The 19,064-nt window shown below is 49.9% G+C and overlaps 1 protein-coding gene across 1 annotated transcript; it reads left to right on the plus strand.

Moving 5' to 3' along the window:
• Positions 1–3,869: 3,869 nt before the first annotated feature.
• Positions 3,870–18,528, plus strand: LOC129464564 (uncharacterized). Its single transcript, XM_055245924.2, has 3 exons — positions 3,870–4,113; positions 12,605–12,892; positions 17,587–18,528. The coding sequence occupies exons 1-3, from the start codon at positions 4,015–4,017 to the stop codon at positions 18,319–18,321; spliced, it is 1,122 nt and encodes a 373-aa protein (XP_055101899.1). The 5' UTR covers positions 3,870–4,014; the 3' UTR covers positions 18,322–18,528.
• The last annotated feature ends 536 nt before the right edge of the window (positions 18,529–19,064 follow it).

Raw genomic sequence — 19,064 nt, forward strand, 5'->3', positions numbered from 1 at the left:
TTGTAATCCCAGCACTTTGGAAGGCCGAGGCGGGCAGATCACGAGGTCAGGAGATCGAGACCACGGTGAAACCCTGTCTCTACTAAAAATACAAAAAATTAGCCGGGCGTGGTGGCGGGCACCTGTAGTCCCAGCTACTCGGAGAGGCTGAGGCAGGAGAATGGCGTGAACCTGGGAGGCGGAGCTTGCAGTGAGCCGAGATTGCGCCACTGCACTCCAGCCTGGGCGACAGAGCGAGACTCCGTCTCAAAAAAAAAAAAAAAAAAGAAATTTCTTCCAGCAGATACCCTAAATTATCACCCTCAAGTTCAAATTTCCACAAATCTCTAGGGCAGAGGCCAAATGCTGCCATTCTCTGCTAAAACATAACGAGAGTCACCTTTGCTCCAGTTCCTCATCTCCATCTGAGACCAGCTCTGCCTGGACCTTATTGTTCATAACACTATCAGCATTTTTGTCAAAGCCATCCAACAAGTCTCTAGGAGGTTCCACAATTTCCCACATTTTCCAGTCTTCTTCTGAGCCCTCCAAACTGTTTCAACTTCTGCCTGTTACCAAGTTTCAAAGTTGTTTCCACATTTTTGGGTATCTTTTCAGCACTACCCCACTCCACCGGTACCAATTTACTGTATTAGTCCATTTTCACACTGCTGATAAAGACATATCTGGGTCTGAGAAGAAAAAGAAGTATAAAGAAAAAGAACTATAATTGGATTTACAGTCCCACATGGTGGGGGAGGCCTCAGAGTCATGACAGGAGGTGAAAGGCACTTCTTACATGGCAGCAGCAAGAGAAAATGAGGAGGAAGCCAAAGCAGAAACCCCTGATAAACCCATCAGATCTCATGAGACTTATTCACTATCATGAGAATAGCACAGGAAAGACTGGCCCCCATGGTTCAATTACCTAACCCTGCATTCCTCCCACAGCATGTGGGAATTCTGGGAGATAGAATTCAAGCTGAGATTAGGGTGGGGACAGAGCCAAACCATATCACCAAATATGAAGAGACTGTGGATCAAAAAGTCATTTCGAACTAATACAGGAAGTGAGAGTTTAAATTAGAACAACCACTTTGGAAAACAATTTGGATTATCTTATAAAAATGAGCATTCTCATATTTTATGGCAAAGTGATTCCTCTACAATAGGCCCTGGAGAAACTCTTTCCCATATGTACCAGAAGTAGTAAACAAAGAAAAGAAATGTTCATGTAATGCCATTCATAATAGCAAAAATCTGGAAATAAGCCAAATGTTCATTAATAGGAGAAAGGGTAAATTAATAGGGGAATGGGTAAATAAATTATAACCTTAAAAAACTAAATAATATGTCATTTAGGGCAATCATATATATGAAATAAAACAATTTTTTTTTAAAGGAAGGGAATCCTAAACATAAATTCAGGGTAGTAGTTACCCTGGGGCTGAAGGTTGTAAATCAGGAAAAGGGACAGAGGAGGAGCAGATGTTAGGATCAGAACCCTAGTTCTTGGGTTGTGTTGTGGGTTCACAAGTGATTACCATATTATTCAAATACATTTACATAAAGGCCCAGGCACAGATAAGGATGAAATCGGAGCCAAGGTATGGTGTGATCCAAGGAATATGATTAATCCAATTTTGTGCACCTTAAGCCATTTGAAAAACAGGAAAGCAAAACAACCAAATAATTTTTAAGAAATTGAATACAGGGTGCTATGTTCTGAATGTGTCCCCTTAAAATTAATCACCAATGTCATAGGATTAGGAAGTACGGCCTTTAGGTAGTGATTCAGTCATGAAGGGAGAGTCTTCGTGAATGGGTTTAAGGTCCTTACACAAGGACTGGAGGGAGTGGGCTTCCCCTGTTTTGCCCTTCTGCTTTCTGCCTTATGAGAACACAGTGCATCCCCTCCTGAAGACACAGTGTGCAAGGCGCCATCTTGGATGCAGAGACCAGGCTCACACCAGACACCAACTGTGCTGGCACCTTGATCTTGGACTTCTAGCCTATGGAACTGTGAGGAATACATTTCTGTTTTTCAGAAATTACCTAGCCTAGTGTATTTTTTATATAGTAGCACAAACTCATTAAGGCATAATGCCTCGTGTCATTTTCTTCTACAATTTTCTTTGTTGCCTCTTTAGCAGTGTGTCATTTTATATTTGACCTTCATAATATCTCTTCCTTTTTGTTTTTCACATTTCTGTTCCAAGTGTATTCTTAGATACATATTTTTCACTATTTGTTAGTATCCAGGTCAGAAAGTCCAGGATACATTCTTTTAAGGGTTCAGTTTCTGCAACAACAAAGTATTAATGCCTCCTGTAAACTTGGTATTTCCTTTCCAATTGTAACTGTCATCTGGAAGCAAAGTGCAATTACAGTCTATGAGTGTGAAGTTGATTTTTAATGTATCTAGAGTATGGTTAAATGCTGGTTTTTAATCACACAGTCATATTGATTGCTTGGCACACTAGGGTATCAGTTGCTAGTTATCTCTGTATTTATCCAAGCTGTTACAGAGGGAAAGTACAGACTGTGAAGTTGGACCAGCTGTCATACCCACAACATTTGGGGAGCTTTGATTTTTTTTTAACCTTTAGCTGCTTAACTGTCACATGTAGCAGCTCAGGTGAAAGGCACTTTTATTGTGGGGACTTTCCCTTAGTGCTCTGTGGCACAAAAAAGCAGACCTATGTAGAAGCATTTAAGTATTTTGTGTGCCAACAGGAAAGTTAAAGGAACAAATTCTTATTGTATCTTTTAGTCCCTGAACACAAAACCACAGTGACAGTAAATAGGTCAAGGCATTGTATCCAGAGAGGGTCAGCCTTGGTCTTGGAGAGTGAGTCCCCCTCACCCCACTGTCAAGACTCACTGAGCAGAGGGGAAGTTCAGATGGAACATGCAGCGAATAGCAAACACGGTGGGGGGCGCTAACTGTCATGCACTGGCATTCCATGCCATGGTCAGCTGACCTGTCTTCTACTTGACAACAGGCAGGTTGAGAAACATTTTCTTGGAGAGTTTCTTGATTCTTGCCAGTTGTGGCAGGATAGACTGACTTAGAGGAGCTCAGGAAGGTTGTTAAACAACACAGAAACACAAGATGAAATGTACTCCTCAGCAGACCTATGTTAGAGCAGCAGGTCCTTGAAGCCTCAGCCACTCCTGGGATACAATATAATGCCCCTAATGATTTGAAGTTTGGTGGAGAGTGGGTCGCTAATCCCTGTGTCTAGAGACAGAAAGAGACATAAACAGCAAAAAGTTATAAAATAAGTGTGCCTAACATCTGCTTATTGTGGGTGGTAGGGATTTAAGATATAAGAATTTAGCTGCATGTGGAAGCTCACATCTGTAATCTCAGCACTTGGAGAGGCCAACACAGGAGGACGGTTTGAGCCCAGGAGTTTGACATGAGCCAGGCAACATAGTTAATCCCCATTCGTACAAAAATGTTTTTGAAGAAAAGTAGTTGAGTGTGGGGGCTCATGCCTGTAGTCCCAGGTACGTGGGAGGCTGAGGCAAGAAAATCGCTTAAGCCTGGGAGATTGAGGCTGCAGTGAGCTCTGATCACCACAATGCACGCCAGTCTGTGAGTCTGGAGACCCGACCTGGCGCCTTGAAGCGGGGTCCCCCTGCACTGGTAGAAGTTAGCTCAAGGAGGTTCTGAGAACAGGATCCCCAGGGGTCCGGCCCTGGAGGACCCGAAGCCCCCACTCCCAGAACGTCTCCTACTACATGCCCGCTCCAGCAGCCACTGCGACTGCCACAGAACCTCCGCCCACGTGTCGCCGAACCTGTTTAAAGGGGCCAAAGCCAGAGTTTGAAGAGCAAAGCAGGAGTCGGCCTGGGCAATGCGCATGCGGGAGGCACGAGCCGGTTCTCCCGTGACGGTGACTCCAACGGTTGGCTGAGGACGATTCCCTGAGCCTTGACAAAGCAGGAGCCCTCCGTGGCAGTGCGTCGGTGTTGAGGCTCCAGCCTGACCAATCTGAGGGGTCGACAAAACAGATTCGTGACAGTATGCTACACGGAGGGCCTACCAGGATGCAGAAACAGCAGATGGAGTCCGGGGAAAGCAGTGCGGCATCCCAGCCTCAGGCCTGCCCATATGGTGTTCGGGTGAGTCCCCTCCAAAGTCGTGCCCCCCGTGATCTCGAAGACAGGTCTGCTTCTGTGCCCAAGGGCTGCTGTCTCACCCGTGGGTCATTCTCCCCAAGAGTAGAAACCCGCAGCCTCAGTGATTGCCTGGGGGGGTGTGTTTCTCTGCCACTGCTGTATGTCTGTGTGCGTATGTTTCCCATTCTCTCTTCTCTCTCTATCTCTCGCTCTCTGTTTCTCTTGCTTTCTCTGTCTGTGTGTGTGTGTGTGCCTGTGTGCATGTGTGTTTAAGTGCCCAGTGCGCTACAAAGCGATCTCTTGCATGTCAGCGTGTCTTTAGTGGGCCTCTTTCTGCGTCTCTGCTGGGTCATGTGGGCAGTTGTCAATCGTTTCCATGGGGATTCCACTTTGGCTTTGTGAAGGCCTCGACAACGTGAGGAGAAGCGTCGGTCTCAGAGAAAGTGAAATTTCATCCCAATCCTGAGCTGCCTCGTTTCCAGAATCAAGATGACCACACTCCAACCAAAAAAAAAAAAAAAAAAAAAATCCTCAAGGAGCTCATCGTCTTGCAGGAGGGGAGCAGACCAATGTGAAAGGAGATGGTTCTATCTCCTCGCGGCCCTTCTCTCAGAAATGAAGCCACGCTACCAAACAATCTTAAAGAAGAGGCTGAGAACAGGACATGACAAGAATGCCTGTCAATGGAACGCTAGCCTTTCAGGACAAGTCACCTGTTTGGTACTCCTCCCGTTATGCCCGTGGCGGTGGTTTCCAGGTGTTCCATGGTTTCCAGGGCTTCCAGGGTTCCTGGTTTCCAGGGCTGGCGCTGGGTGCAGGGGAGGTTGCCTCAGGGCTACCTGGGCGGTGGAGGATTGGGGGTGGGGTGAATTTTGCAGAAGCCTCCTTGCTCCTCTGGCAGGCATTTCCAAATGTGGCTTGGGTCAGGCACAGGCCCCCTCCTGGTTCCCGGGTGTTCTTTGATTTTCCTTGGTATTGATGGAAAGGTCACTTGTTCCCCCGTTCCACTGGTCACATGCCTGGAAACGACGGTTTGTTTCCCGTCGCCCCATATGCCTCTGGTGACACACATTCACGCTATCTGCTCTGGGATAAGCCAGTGCCACGCGTGGTCGCATGGTCTCCACCTCGGATTCTCCCCTGTTCCTGTCTGCACCTGTCCTGTAAAGCGCGGTCTGCTTTCCGGAGCCCCAGGGCTTTTAGAAGCGGGGCAGGCTTCCAAAGGAGGAGGGAGGCAGAGGGCTGATGGATCAGTGAATTTTCAGCTGACACCACGCCTTGAGACCCATGGGATCATTCTGTGCTGCAGCGAGGCCGTGCCTGCCTCACCAGGTGTGGTGAGCCCATTCTATCTCACTCAGAGGGGGCCAAAATCGGATCTGAAGGGGAGTCCCGAGAACCCAGCAGGCGTCCTGAAGCTCCCCCTCCCTCGGTGGAAGTCGGCTCAAGGAGGTCCCGACGACAGGACTCCTGGGGGTTTGGCCCTGGGACAGGACACCCGTGGCCCCCTCTCCCTGGTCGCCCCAAACTGGACCCCGGATCCAGTCGCCCCCGAGGTTGCAACAGGAGCCCCTCTGCTACAGCGCAGTAGCCATTGTTTAAAGGGGCCGCAGCCTGACTTCCAGCACCGGAGCTTTAGTCGGCCTAGCCAATGTGCCTCCGCGAGGCTCTAGCTGATTGTCTCGTCACAGTGATTTCCACTGTTGTCTTAATATCCAGTCCCTGAATTTTGGCATAGCAGGATTTCTCCATGGCTGTGCTTCGGTGAAGGGGCTTCATGCCTCCGGCCTGTCTTGCAGGAGTTTTAATACCCTTCCCATCCTGTGCTGCCTCCTTGCTAGGATCAAGAGGATCGCACCCCAGCCAAGGACAAAGGCCTCACAAATGCTCATTGTCCACCCACAGGAGGGTGCCCACAGACCTTCAAGAAGATGGTTCTCACTTCTCTCGCCCTTTGCCCTCATTGAGAAATCTACCCACAGCTACGCAATGGGACGGAGAAGGAAGCCGGCAACGAGATGGGGCAAGCATGTCTGTCACTCAAACGCTGGCCTTCCTGGTCAAGTCACCCATTTGGCACTTTTTCCCGGATGCCGGTGATAGTGGCATTGTGCTGTATCCTGCCTGGGCGTTGGCCTCTGCTCTGTCTTCCCTCTTGCTCTGTCTGCCCAGTTCCTGTGAAGCCTAGAGGCTTCTTAGTCTGGCTCAATGTCTTCAACAAAGAACACTTCCCAGTCCATTAGGGAGAAATTTCGTTGGGGTCCCTTTCATGATTGCTTCCCTCTCCAAACCTATTTCTGGATGATAGAGTGTGATGATCCTGGAGTTCTGGGCTTCCGTACTTGTCTTGGACAGGGAAGCTCCCTTTTTCTGCATGTCCCAATTGATGGCTTCGTGGTCAGTCCAGAAAGAGCGGGAGGCAACCCCACCGTGGCTGACCTTTGCCTTCTAGGAAAGTTGGTGTTGCATCCCACCTACCATTCCTCTCTCATTCCTGAGGGCCATCCGGTTCCTCTGCTTCTGGGGAAGTTGCCTTCAAGCACTGAATCTTTTGGCTGCCACGGATGTCAGGGAGCCAAAGGGACTGGGTTTTACTGGGTGCAGGGGAGGTGGCATCGGGTACCTACTGGTGGCGGGATGTCAGTGTGGTGTAGTTTGTCGAAACCTCTTGGCCCCTCTGGCAGTCATCCCTGAATGTGGCTTGGACTCAGGCACAGGCCTGTCTCACAGGTTTTCTAGTGTGCTTGGCTTTTCCTCGGCTTTGTGTGGGAGGCCCCAGTGACCCACCTGCACACACTTGGACGTCACTATCCGTCTCAGCATCGCCCCATACGGCCTCAGAGACACACGCTGACTCCGTCTGCTCTTGGGGAACATTAGTGCCACGTGTGGTCACATTGGCTCCATCTCGGACTCGCCTCTGTCTCTCTTTGTACATGTCATGGAAAGCAGTGCCGAGATGCCAGAGCCCGGGACCTTGGAGATGAAGTCAGGCTACTGCTACACCCAGGAAGGAGGGAGGCAGTGGGCTCACGGGTCAGTGCATTTTCAGCTGACATTACGACTCGCAGCCCTTGGGATCTTTCTGTGCCCCAGCGAGACCCTTCCCGCCCCACTACATTGTAACCCCATTCCTGATCACCCTGTTGGATCCATAATCAGATCTGAAGAGGAGTCGGGAGAGCCCAGCCGGACCCTGAAGCTCCTCCTCCACCGGGAACCGAAGCAGAAGACCGATCAAGAAGATCCTGATGACAGGACCTCTATGGGTCCAACCCTTGGGTCTCCCGCCGGACCCTCTTGTAGTCCTCTTCCCACCCGCCGCCTCGGAATGCGCTGCCGCGGCCACCGCTGCCCCAGTCCCCTCAGCCGCGCGTCGCCGCCATTTTTTGAAGGATCCGCGGCCTGACTCCGGAGAAATGGGGGATTCGGCCTCGCCAGTGCGCATGCGCGAGGCCCGAGCCTCCGCTTTGGTCGCAGTGATTGCCATCGTTGCCCGAGGATGGGTCCCTGAGACTTGGCGAAGTAGGAGCCCTGTGTGATAGTGCGTCAGAGTCGGGGCTGAGAGCAGTCCTGGCCAGGGCATTAACAGGATGGTCTCCGGAGACTGGGATTCTCGGAGGGTCGACCACCAGGAAGAAACCTCAGAAGGAAGAAACCTCAGAAGGAAGAAACCTCAGGCGGATCGCCGGGGCGGCAGCGCGAGATCCCAGCCTCAGGCCCGGATTCCGGGAGGGTCAACGAGGCCCCGCTCCCAATCTTCACTTCACCCGCCGCTGCCCCAGTCCCCGCAGCCGCCGCTCGGCGGTTATTTTTCTTTTCTTTCTTTCTTTTTTTTATAGTCGGAGTCTCACTCTGTCATTCAGTCGAGTGCAGTGGCGGGATCTCAGCTCACTGCAAACTCTGCCGCCCGGGTTCAAGTGATTCTCTTGCCTCCACCTCCCGAGTACCTGGGGCTAGAGGGATTAGTCAGAGGCCAGGGCATCAACAGGACGGTCTCTGGAGGCCGGGCAGAGACCAGGATTCACGGAGGGTCGTCCAGGAGGAAGAAACTGCGGGCAGAGGGCCAAAGAAGCAGCGCGGGATCCCAGCCTCAGGCCTGCACCGACGGTGTACAACTGAGTCTCTTCAAAAAGGGAGAGGTTTGCTTGGGTGCCCGTGGGCTGCTCTCTCACCAGTGGGTTGTAGTCGCGGAGAGCAGAACCCTGAAAATTCAGGGGCTGCCTGGGGGTAGGTGTTAGGGTGCCGCTGCTGTATGTCTTTGTGCGTTTGTGTGCGTATGTCTCTCTTATTTCTCTCTCTCCCCTTTCTCGCTCTTTTGCTCTGTGTCCGTCTGTGTGTGCATGTGTGTGTGTTGGGACACATGTGCTCTGTGCAGCAGAGGGCAGTGTCTTCTACGTCAGCCTTTCTTCTGGTCAGCCTCTCTCCGCGTCTCTGCCTGGGTCGTGTGGCCGGTTGTCAGTCATTTTTCCGGCGGTTCCAGTTTGGGTTTGTGAGTGTCCAGATGAGGTGGGGAGCTGCGTCTCTCTGGTAAGGATTTAAATCACCTCCCCACCCTGAGGCCTCTTTTCTAGCATTAAGGCCTCCAGCCCCCAGCCAAGATAAAAGCCTCACAGGAGAGGTCATTGTCTACCTGCAGGAGCTGTGTAGAACGACCTCAAAGAAAATGGTTCTCATTTGTCTCTCTCTTTCATCTCACTGAGAAATCTAGCCACAGGATAACACAGGTTTTGAGAGGATGGGAACGGGACGTCAGTGTGCAGACTGTGTTTCACATATTATTACACATAGTCTAGTGAGGGTTCTGCAGATAGCTGGCATTTAAGTTTGTTTTATTGAATCAAGGAAAAGAAAAAATACTGAGGAAAAAATGACACAACTTGCCTGCCAGCCCATCTGATTGTTACAAATTTAATAGTAATTTTAATTTATCTTCTCATGTAAATGTCCTTGGCAGTGATACCTAATTTCCTAAGATAGCCTTGCTTTATTTTGTATGATTAAGATGTCATGCATATCAGAGTATCTGGAAATTCTTCCCGACATCCTTGACATATGTGATTAATCACATTTCCAAAATAACACACCAAAACGAATAACAGAAAATCATTTTAAGTTGTGGTTCCTTCATGCATGAAACATTTCATGTGTGTCTGGCACTCTTCCTGCCCCAGATTTCATCTTAAACAACCTAAGTATTGAAATGCTTGTGCCCTTTGATTAATTTTTCTATGTAAATACTTTGATAATAAGCTACATTGAGGCCGGGTGCAGTGGCTCACACCTCTAATCCCAGCTCTTTGGGAGGCTGAGGCCAGTGGATTACGAAGTCAGGAGATCAAGACCATCCTGGCCAACACGGTGAAACCCTGTCTCTTCAAAAATACAAAGAATTAGCCAGGTGAGGTCAGGCGCTGGCTCATGCCTGTAATTCCACACTTTGGGAGGCTGAGGAGGGTGGATCACCTAAGGTCAGGAGTTTGAGACCAGTCTGCCCAACATGGCAAAACCCTACTAAAAATACAAAAAATTAGCCTGGTGTGGTGGCAGGCACCTGTAATCCCAGCTACTCGGGAGGCTGAGGCAGGAGAATCGCTTGAACCCAGGAGGCAGAGGTTGCAGTGAACTGAAATCATGCCACTGCACTGTCAGGCCTGGGTGACAAGAGTGAAAGTCTGTCAAAAAAAAAAAAACACCTGGTCTATACTAAAAATACAAAAATTAGACCCTGAATGTCACGTCCAAATGAGAAAGACATTGTTTGGCTCAAATTGTCTGACACTAAGGAATAGTGCAGACTAGCCAAGGGAGGTGACTGACACCTGTAATCTCAGCACTTTGGGAGGCCGAGGCTGGTGGATCACCTGAGGTCAGGAGTTGGAGACCAGCCTGATCAACATTGTGAAACTCCATCTCTACTAAAAAAAAGTACATGAAAATTAGCCGGCTATGGTTGTGCATGCCTGTGAATCCCAGCTACTCGGGAGGCTGAGACAGGTGACTCGCTTGAACCCAGGCAGCGGAGGTTGCGGTGAGCGGAGATCACGCCACTGCACTCCAGCCTGGGCAATGAGTGAAACTCTGTCTCAAAAAACAGAATAGTGCAATGTAAGGGCAGATTTATGTATGTATTTATTTATTTATTTTCAGAGAAGCAGAGAATCTGGAATTTTGGGTGAAATGTCTCAATTTCTAGAAGCTGAAAATGCTCTCATATGTAAAATTCAGATCAGCCTATATCAAGCTTCTCCTTGTTCTATGTGTGAATAGCATGGGACAGAGGCAACAGCGTAAGCCAAGGCAGGATGGTAGGATGGGACAGGTGGCCAGGGCTGCTGCACTGGGGGCCATGGAGAAGGATTTGGCTAGAAATGCAGGTGGAACCAGACCATGAAGAGTCTAAAACACAGACCTGAGGACTCTGACCTTTATCCAGGGGGTGGCAGGAAGCCATGTTAGGTGAAGGAACAAGGCTGTTTCTCCCTCAGCACTAGTGCAAGGAAAGGCCAGGGAGGCCCTCAGTGGAAGCTTGCTGCTGGATTTGTTGACGTGCCTTTTCTCCTGCGTGCACGATGGTCAGAATGGCCTGGGGTACTGGACACATCCTGCCAGGAATTGAGGGCCCCACAGCTATAGCACCTCTCTTCCCTTTAGTTCTTTGGAAGGATGAGCAAATTATTCAGCCTCTCTGAGCCTCAGTTTTCTCATCCATAAAATGAGGACGGTATACCAACCTCGCAGGTCACGAGGATATTATGAAATCAGGTGAGCACAGCATAGCAGGTGCATTTTTGGGTCCTATTATTACAAGTGAACCAAGTTGCCTTGTAGAAAAGGCACAGGCTCAGGGGACCTGTATTTCAATCCCACTATGCCCCTGTAATGCCCACCTCTCAGGGATGATGGAAAGATTAAATTCAGGGAGATGATGCTTGTGCAGCATCTGATACCCAGCAGATGCCTAAGAACCTAACCTACCACCCACTTGAGCAAGCACAAGCAGTCCTGTTCCTCCTGCAAGCACTGGGGATGCTGCCTCCCCCGTTGCCTTAGAACACTGCTCCTCCTCCCTCTCTGCAGGGGGCATTTTGTAGGCCTCAGTCACTGGGCTTACTGTCCTCTCACCTGCCTCTCAGCACGGGGCTCAGAGCATGCATTCTTCACCCTTGCAAGAAGCTTCTCTACACATCCCTGCCCCCAGGCTTGCTGAGTTCATTCACCCATTGTCTTATTTATAATCAGGACACAGTTGCTCCCTACTGCGTAGATGAGGAAATGGAGACCTAGAAAGGGAAGGAAAGACCAACACTTTGAGCACCTGCAATGTGCCTGAGGCAATGTACCCATTAGCTCTGCTTCACAACAGCCCAAGAGGGAGGTATTATTCTTCCCCTGTGTAAATGTGGGTGTTGAGGCTCAGAGAAGGGCAGTGACTTGTCCAAAGTCACACAGCAAGCAATGGTCAGTGGCTGAAGGCAAACCCAGGTCTTTCTGACTTCAGAGTGTGGGATTTAGAACAAACATGTGCAACGTGAGGTTGACAGATCCATCCCCCAGGGCTGTTTCAAGGACCAGATGGGGTCATAAGTGTGTGAGTAACTGACATGATGCCCAAGGACTGGGAGTAGAAGCAGAATCCCATCCACCTTCACCTAATCATACAGAGAAAAGAGACAGGAGCCCAGAGAGGGCAGTGCTGTGACCAAGCTGTCAGCAAGCAGTAGGCAGAGCCCAGGCCCCGGCTTTCCCGTGCCCACCCCTTCCCAGTTCAGGGCAAGGCCGCCTCTCCAGAGCCTTTCCCTCCCCCAGAGAGAAAACTCCCCAAGTTTCTCTGACTAGACAAGAGAGCGAGTGAGAGCAGAATCTTCCACTTGGGCACACACACCTGGAGCCTGAGGCTGAAAGCTGGAATCCCAGACTTTGACACTCAAGAAGGCCCCTCCACACCCTTTCAGCACCCTCCACCTGGGACCTTTATGAGCACCTGGCTTCCCTCCCAGGGGAGAGGGGGTGTCCCAGAGACACTGGGGCCCTTAGAAAGCACTGTGAGTTGGCAGTAATGGCAGCAGCATGGTGGGATTGCGGGTGGTGTAGGAAGCAGGGGAGGCAGATCACAGCACTCAGGACGGCCAGAGCTGAAGGCATCAGAGTCCCCTGCCCCTGATCTGCAAAAAAAAACCCACGGCACATTCCCCTCCCACTCCACACCTCCCACGGCTCCAGAGGAGGAGCGGCGAGGCCTCGGGAGGGCGGCAACCACTGCTGGCCAGGCCTTGGTGTTCTCCTGTTGAACTGCACAGGTTGTCAGCGTCAAAGTCGCTCTGTGACCATGATGGGTCAACACAAAGCAAGGTCACTTGGTAGCTATCATGGCTCAGCTCATGCAAAACATGGACAAAAATGACCTCACACCCCCTCCCCTGTGTCTATGTCATGACCACAACCTCTTTGTCAATTGCAGCATTAGCTTTGGTCTTGTCTTCCTTCCTTCCAGGTAAAATTGAGGAAGATGCCAGGTAATAGAATCCACCCTTCCTCTGACAGCATCCAATCTGGAGCAAAGGCTTCCTTCAACCCTCCCCCAAACCCCCAGTACAAGCCCAAATTCTGGAACAAATCCTTTCCAACACCTCCTTCAGAGATGCTCCCTGGCTCCAGGCAGTGCTTGCTCACCTCACTGCAGCAGGAAGCCCAGCTTGTGAACTGCACGTGTGCTGCAGGTGGTGGCTGGATGCAGGGTATTGACAGATGGATCCCATCAATACCCCCACTGCATAACCATGTAAGCATATCATCCCCCATTTGCACATGAGGAAACGGAGGTTCACAGGGTGGGGAAGGGGAAGACATAATTTGTCCTTCAAATGCGATACTGGTGAGATGTGAGAGGCAGCACCACTCATAGCTCAGTGAGGCAGTGGGCACACCAGGACCCTCCCCGGCAGATCAGGTGTGTGGTCACCCCCATTACACAACATGGCAGGAGTTGGGGAGACCACACATGGGTCTCGCTAGCTCTCCACTGGCCCGACCTCCCTGCAGACCCCCAGGACAGGGTTAGCATCTGCTTGCTGGCAGGCCTGGCCACCAGAGGTCCTTGCTTATATCTAAGGTCCCTGTAGTTGTGGTTCAGAGGGTGGGGGCTGCTCCTGAGATTCAGCACCACACAGGCACTGCACAGCGCTGTGCCATGGTGGTGGGCACTCGCTTTTCAGATAGGGCCCATGTTGGCAGTGGGCATGATGCATCATTTACCCTATCCTGAGTGGAATAGGTGGTTTTATAGAAAACAATTTGGGCCAGGTGCGGTGGCTCACACCTATAATCCCAGCACTTTGGGAGGCCAAGACGGCAGATCACAAGTTCAGGAGTTCGAGACCAGCCCAGCTAATATGGTGAAACCTTGTCTCTACTAAAAATACAAAAATTAGCCAGATGTGGTGGTGGGCGCCTATAGTCCCAGCTACTCGGGGGACTGAGGAAGGAGAATCACTTGAACCCGGGAGGTGGAGGTTGCAGTGAGCCAAGATCAGGCCACTGCACTCTGCACTCCAGCCTAGGTTACAGAGCAAGACTCCATCTCAAAAAAAAAAAAAAAAAAGAAAGAAAGAAAAGAAAAGAAAAGAAAAGGCAAGGAAAAGTATTTGTATTTGTAGATGAATGAAGGTGATCCCTTTGAATGTTGGAAGTGATTTTATTTTAGCCATTGGTCTGGCACTCATTCTGATGGGGTGACAGGCATCCCTGCCTTAGTCAGCAGAGCACAGCAGTGTGCTACATCTCTCCTCATCTGAAGATTCAGGCCATGAGCAGGAACGCCTGTCCTTGTGTCACACCAGCAGAGAGGATGTGCCTGGTGGCACCGTTCACTGCAAAGGCAGAAATGACCCAGAAAGAAGAGGGAGTGTGTTCCCGGGGGTGTGACTTTTGACCCAGCATGGGGGGCATCTCCATTCCTTGGCCAGGACCCCCAACCTGAACACAGAGGCAGAGAACATGTGAAGGGCTCCCATTCCCAAGTGGTCCAGGGTGCAACTCTGAGCCTGTGGTCCTGGTCACTGCCCTCTTCTCCACAGCATGGCTGCCACCATCCTGGGCTGGGGCACAGAGGGGCTTTGCAGAGATCAGCATAACCAAAGCATCGCTGAGACGCTGCAGTAGGAAACCGTGACGCCTTATTGGGCTGCCAAGGCAGCCTAAGCTATTTGTTGCTGCAGTCAGTGTCCCCGGACAGCTGTGTAGCTGTCACTGCCTCTGGTGTGTCCATTTTTCTTCTCTTCTCCTGCCTGAGCTTCCGCTCTGAACTCTGTCTCTAACTTACAAGAAATCAAGCTCACTGGATTCTGAGTTCTTTGGGGTCAAGGACTGTGTCAGTAGTTCATGTCTCTTTCTTTTTTTTTGAGGCAGAGTCTCACTCTGTCCCCTAGGCTGGAGTACAGTGGCGCGATCTTGGCTCACTGCAAGCTCCGCCTCCCGGGTTCACGCCATTCTCCTGCCTCAGCCTCTCCGAGTAGCTGGGACTACAGGTGCCCGCCACCACGCCCGGCTAATTTCTTGTATTTTTAGTAGAGACGGGGTTTCACCGTGGTCTCGATCTCCTGACCTCGTGATCCGCCCGCCTCGGCCTCCCAAAGTGCTGGGATTACAAGCGTGAGCCACCGCGCCCGGCCCTTGTGAGTTCTATACACCCTCGATAAGCACCGATTCTGGGCCAGGCCAGACACCCAGCTGGACCCAGGGGATACTGAGGTGAGTAAAGCCAAAGTGCCTCCCTTCAGCAGGAGGCACAGTCACACCAAAGTGATAAAGGCACAAAACCCAGAGGCAGCAGAGGAGCAAGGATTGCTTTGTTCCAGGAGGCTGTGACCTCAGGAAGAGCTTTCAGAGGAGGACATCTGTGCAGGGCTTGGAAGGATGAACACAAATTTGCCCAGCAGACAAGGGAGCCAAGGAAATCCTGATGGAAGAGAACAGCTTGGGTAAGAGTGTGAGCCACAGGATTGAGGGGCACAGACATGGAATTGGAGGAGCAGAAAGAATGAGGGGGGATAAATTTGGGAAGTCAGCAGAGGTCAGTCACAAAAGGTTTTAAATCCTGGTGAAGTAGCAGTGGGTGCCGCACAAGTGACATGGGCCTGGAGGAGATGCTGTTAGCTCTGAGTGAAGATGGAGCATGCCATCCACCAGGGGAATCACAAGATGCAATAGAAATAACAACCCTGAGAAGCCTGCACAAAGGATGAGGGGCCCAGGGGTAGCACCAAGAAGGTCCCTGTCAGAGGCCAGCTTTGAACAGAGACAGAAAAGACTCTTGAGGGCCTCAGCTGCTGCAAACCTCCTCAACAAATCATATTTTACCTTCAAATATTTGCTAAAGAATACTATTAGAATAGCAATGCTCCATTGATAATAATTACCCCTCACTGTACATTTTTTTACAATTCTTAAAGTGCTCTTGGGTCCAGCGTCTCATTGGAATCCCCATATAATCCCATTTTGCAAATAGGCAAACGAGGCCCTGTGATGTCACACTGAGGTTTGCAGCGTTCCAGATAGAAAATAGGGAGTAGTTTCAGCTCAGCCCTGGGTATAAGGCCCAAAGTTCCTTTTCTGGGAGAGGGTCCTTGAGGCCATTCAGCAGCCCATAGTCCAAGTCTTCCTCTTCCTTGAGCTTCTCCACGCCTGTGTCCAAAGCCTCCTTCTCCTCCTCCTTTGTTCTCAGGTACCACTACCAGTTGTTGAGCAGGGTGGCCTCCTGCTGCTGCCTGTCCTAGGGTGCATCCTGCAACATGGGTGCATTCTGGTTCAGCCAACACCTGCACCACCTGCAGCCCAGGGCTCCTGTGGTGGACCTGAGGTTCCTCCCTATCAAATGGAGATGCGCTGGGGTTACTGCCTTTGCTGGAGCCCATGTCCAGGTCATCTTGGGGTGGCCAAGGGTACAGGGCCCTGGGGACAGGCCAGAGGGCTGCAGGGGCAAAAACCAAGAGGATGAGGGGATCTCTGAGTTAGACCGCCTGGATCCACATCCCAGAGACTAGCTGCAAGGCCTGGGGAAGCCTGGTTCACCTCTCTGGACGTCAGTTTTCTACCCTGTAAAGTGGGAGGTATAAGAGATTCACTCCTACAGTTGTCTCTGAGCTTTACAGCAGGTAATGTGTGCAAAGTACTTGGCACAATGCCTGGCACATGGTAAGTGATAATAAACAGGGCTACTATGATATCATCATCTGAGCTAGGTCACTCATGCACTTCTCCAATCCTTCAGGGTTCCCCTCCGTCCCTCACAGGGTAGCAGCAAGTGAAAGGGATGCCTCTGGCCTTGAGGAACTCATATCTTCTCATTTCCCAGGGGCCTCCATCCAGTGCTCACACATGCCTGGCATGCAGTAGGCACCTCATCCACATCTGGTGAAAGAGTGGAAAACAAGTCATTGTCATGTATTGTTTGGCACTGAATCTACAATAGGGGACAGAGAAGTGCGTGACTGTGGTTGTGCCCACAAGGTACTGTCCCTGAACTTTCAGGATCAAGAGGCCTTAGCAAGTCTAGTACCAGGGAGTGGGCACTGTGTGGTGGAGTAGGAGGCAGGTCCTAAGAAAGGCAGTGGGGTAAGGAGAGGAGCTTTGCCTTTGGGTCTGGGAGATCCTCCACCAGGACCTCACCAAGGGCCCCGGACAGGTCATCCCTCCAAAATCTCTCTATGCTCCTCTGTGTAATGGGTTAGCCTGGAAGAGATACTTGCACAACCATGTTCAGAGCAGCATCATCCACAATAACCAAAAGGTGGAAGCAACCCAAGTGTCCATGGATGATGGACGGACGGATCAACAAAATGCTGTCTGTGCATACAGCGGAATATTGTTCAGCCTTGAAAAGGAAGGAGATTCTGACACCTGCTACGTCAAGAATGAACCTTGAGGACATTAGGCTGAGCAAAATAAGCCAGACAAAAAAGACAAATGCTGTATTATTCCACTTTTCCAAGGCACCTAGAGTAGTCAAGTCCATAGAGACAGACAGGAGAATGGTGGCTACCAAGTCCTGGAGAGGGTGGTGAATGGGGAGTTGTTTTTTAATGAGTTACAGGGTTGTAGTTTTACAAGATGAAAAGCATTCTGGAAAGTGGTTGCACAACATTGTGAATGTACTTAATGCCACTGAAATGTGTACTTAAACATAGTTAGACAGTAAATTTTACGTTTATTTTACCACAACTTTTATAATGGGGTAGTTATGCCTGACTCCTTGTGTTGCTGTAGCGATTTCATGAGATAACAAATAAGGAACCACCCAGCATGTTGCCTGGCACATAGTAACTGCTCAAAAAATCACAACTGGATTTACTGAAGATAAAGTTACCTGACTTCTCTGAGGCTTGCTCTCCTCAGCTGAAAATTCTTCCAATATTAGATGAGACCCTACTGTATTATACTGGGTTCATAAATAGCACTCCCCCTTTTCCCTTCCCACAGAGTGCAGTGAATAGAAGACACTTCTCCACACCCGAAAAGCTCCATGCTGATTGCGAGAAGGAAATGCTGGATGGAGGGGTTCCTGGAACTACTGTGAGGGGTGAGCTTCCCCAGATGTCTAGAAATGAGGCAGGGGCCCGACATCTTCCACCCCCACTAAGGTTGCCTTGCAGTTCCCAGCTGGCTCTAGACTTCCTAGAAACTGCCACTTTTCTGCCTCCATTACCTCATAGCCCAGTCAGCACCATTATCATCATCACCATGATCAACGTCCCCATCCTTACAGTCACCACCACTATCATCATCACCATCACCATTCTTACTCTCACCATTCTCACCATCAACACCAGCATATTCACCATAACTATCACTATCATTATCACCACCTTCGCCATCACCATTCTCACCATAATAATTATTGTCACCCTCCCCATCCTCATAATCATCATCATTATCATCATTACCATCACTATCATCATCACCATCACCATTCTCACCCTCACCATTCTCACCATCATCGTCATCATCATCATCGCCATTATCCTCACCATAACTATCACTATTATCAAAACCACCTTTGCCATCATGATCCTTATCATCACCATCACAATCACCACCATCACCATGTTCACCTTTACCATTCTCACCGTCATCATCACCATCATCATCCTCAACATAGCTATCACTTCATTATCACCACCTCCACTTTCACCATCACCATCCTCACCATCATAATCATCACCATCACAATGATCCTTGCTACATGGAGCCATGCATTCTGGGTATGAGGGATCTTGGGTCAGGGGCATCTAACATATCTTGTAGGATAGAAACGCAGTCCCTCAGGGTCTCACAGTTGGTGGAGTAACTGATTCTTGTGAGGTCATGTTCCTCTGGGTGATGTGGGATGTCACAAGACCAATAAATACAAGCTGAAGCCCATCGCATCACTTCTTTTTTTGTAAAATAAGCTCCATCATCAGTAGTAATTGTATGATAGCAGAGAATAAGAACTCAGCAAATGTAAATAATTTGATGCTATGAGAAGCATATGAAGGGGAGTCCATATTCTGATATGCATCTATTCCAGTGAGGGCAATTCTTTACCACTTCCATGAATGAAGGGAAAGAATATTATTACAATGTTACCAGAAATCTGTCTGATCTAGGCAAGGTAGTTCCTCTTTCCAGGGTCTCAGCATTGCTCATTGTTGGCAGTCAGGGCACTCATCTGGGCAGTAGGCAGCACTGGTGCAGGGAAGTTCATGTGATTGGAAACATGTAGCATCCTCTCCTGCTATCATCGCCACATTGTCCATGAACCCACTGGGCAAAAGCTGAGGAAGCTGGGAAATAGGCTGACTGGTATCCACAGATCAGCCATCATATGGCCCTTTATTGGTAGCCTTTCCTACACAAGGATACTAACACAAGGTTCTCATAACCAGAATACAGTCATCCATATCAGGATATCAGCA

The sequence above is a fragment of the Symphalangus syndactylus genome, chromosome 16 (assembly GCF_028878055.3).
Source record: "Symphalangus syndactylus isolate Jambi chromosome 16, NHGRI_mSymSyn1-v2.1_pri, whole genome shotgun sequence".
In the NCBI taxonomy this organism is placed as follows: domain Eukaryota; kingdom Metazoa; phylum Chordata; class Mammalia; order Primates; family Hylobatidae; genus Symphalangus; species Symphalangus syndactylus.

Coding starts and splice junctions, on each gene's coding strand:
- LOC129464564 (XM_055245924.2), top strand. CDS start 4,015: ATGCTACACGGAGGGCCTACCAGGATGCAGAAACAGCAGATGGAGTCC. Junction 4,114..12,604: donor CCTGCCCATATGGTGTTCGG/GTGAGTCCCCTC, acceptor CCTTCCTTCCAG/GTAAAATTGAGGAAGATGCC. Junction 12,893..17,586: donor TACCCCCACTGCATAACCAT/GTAAGCATATCA, acceptor CCCTTCCCACAG/AGTGCAGTGAATAGAAGACA.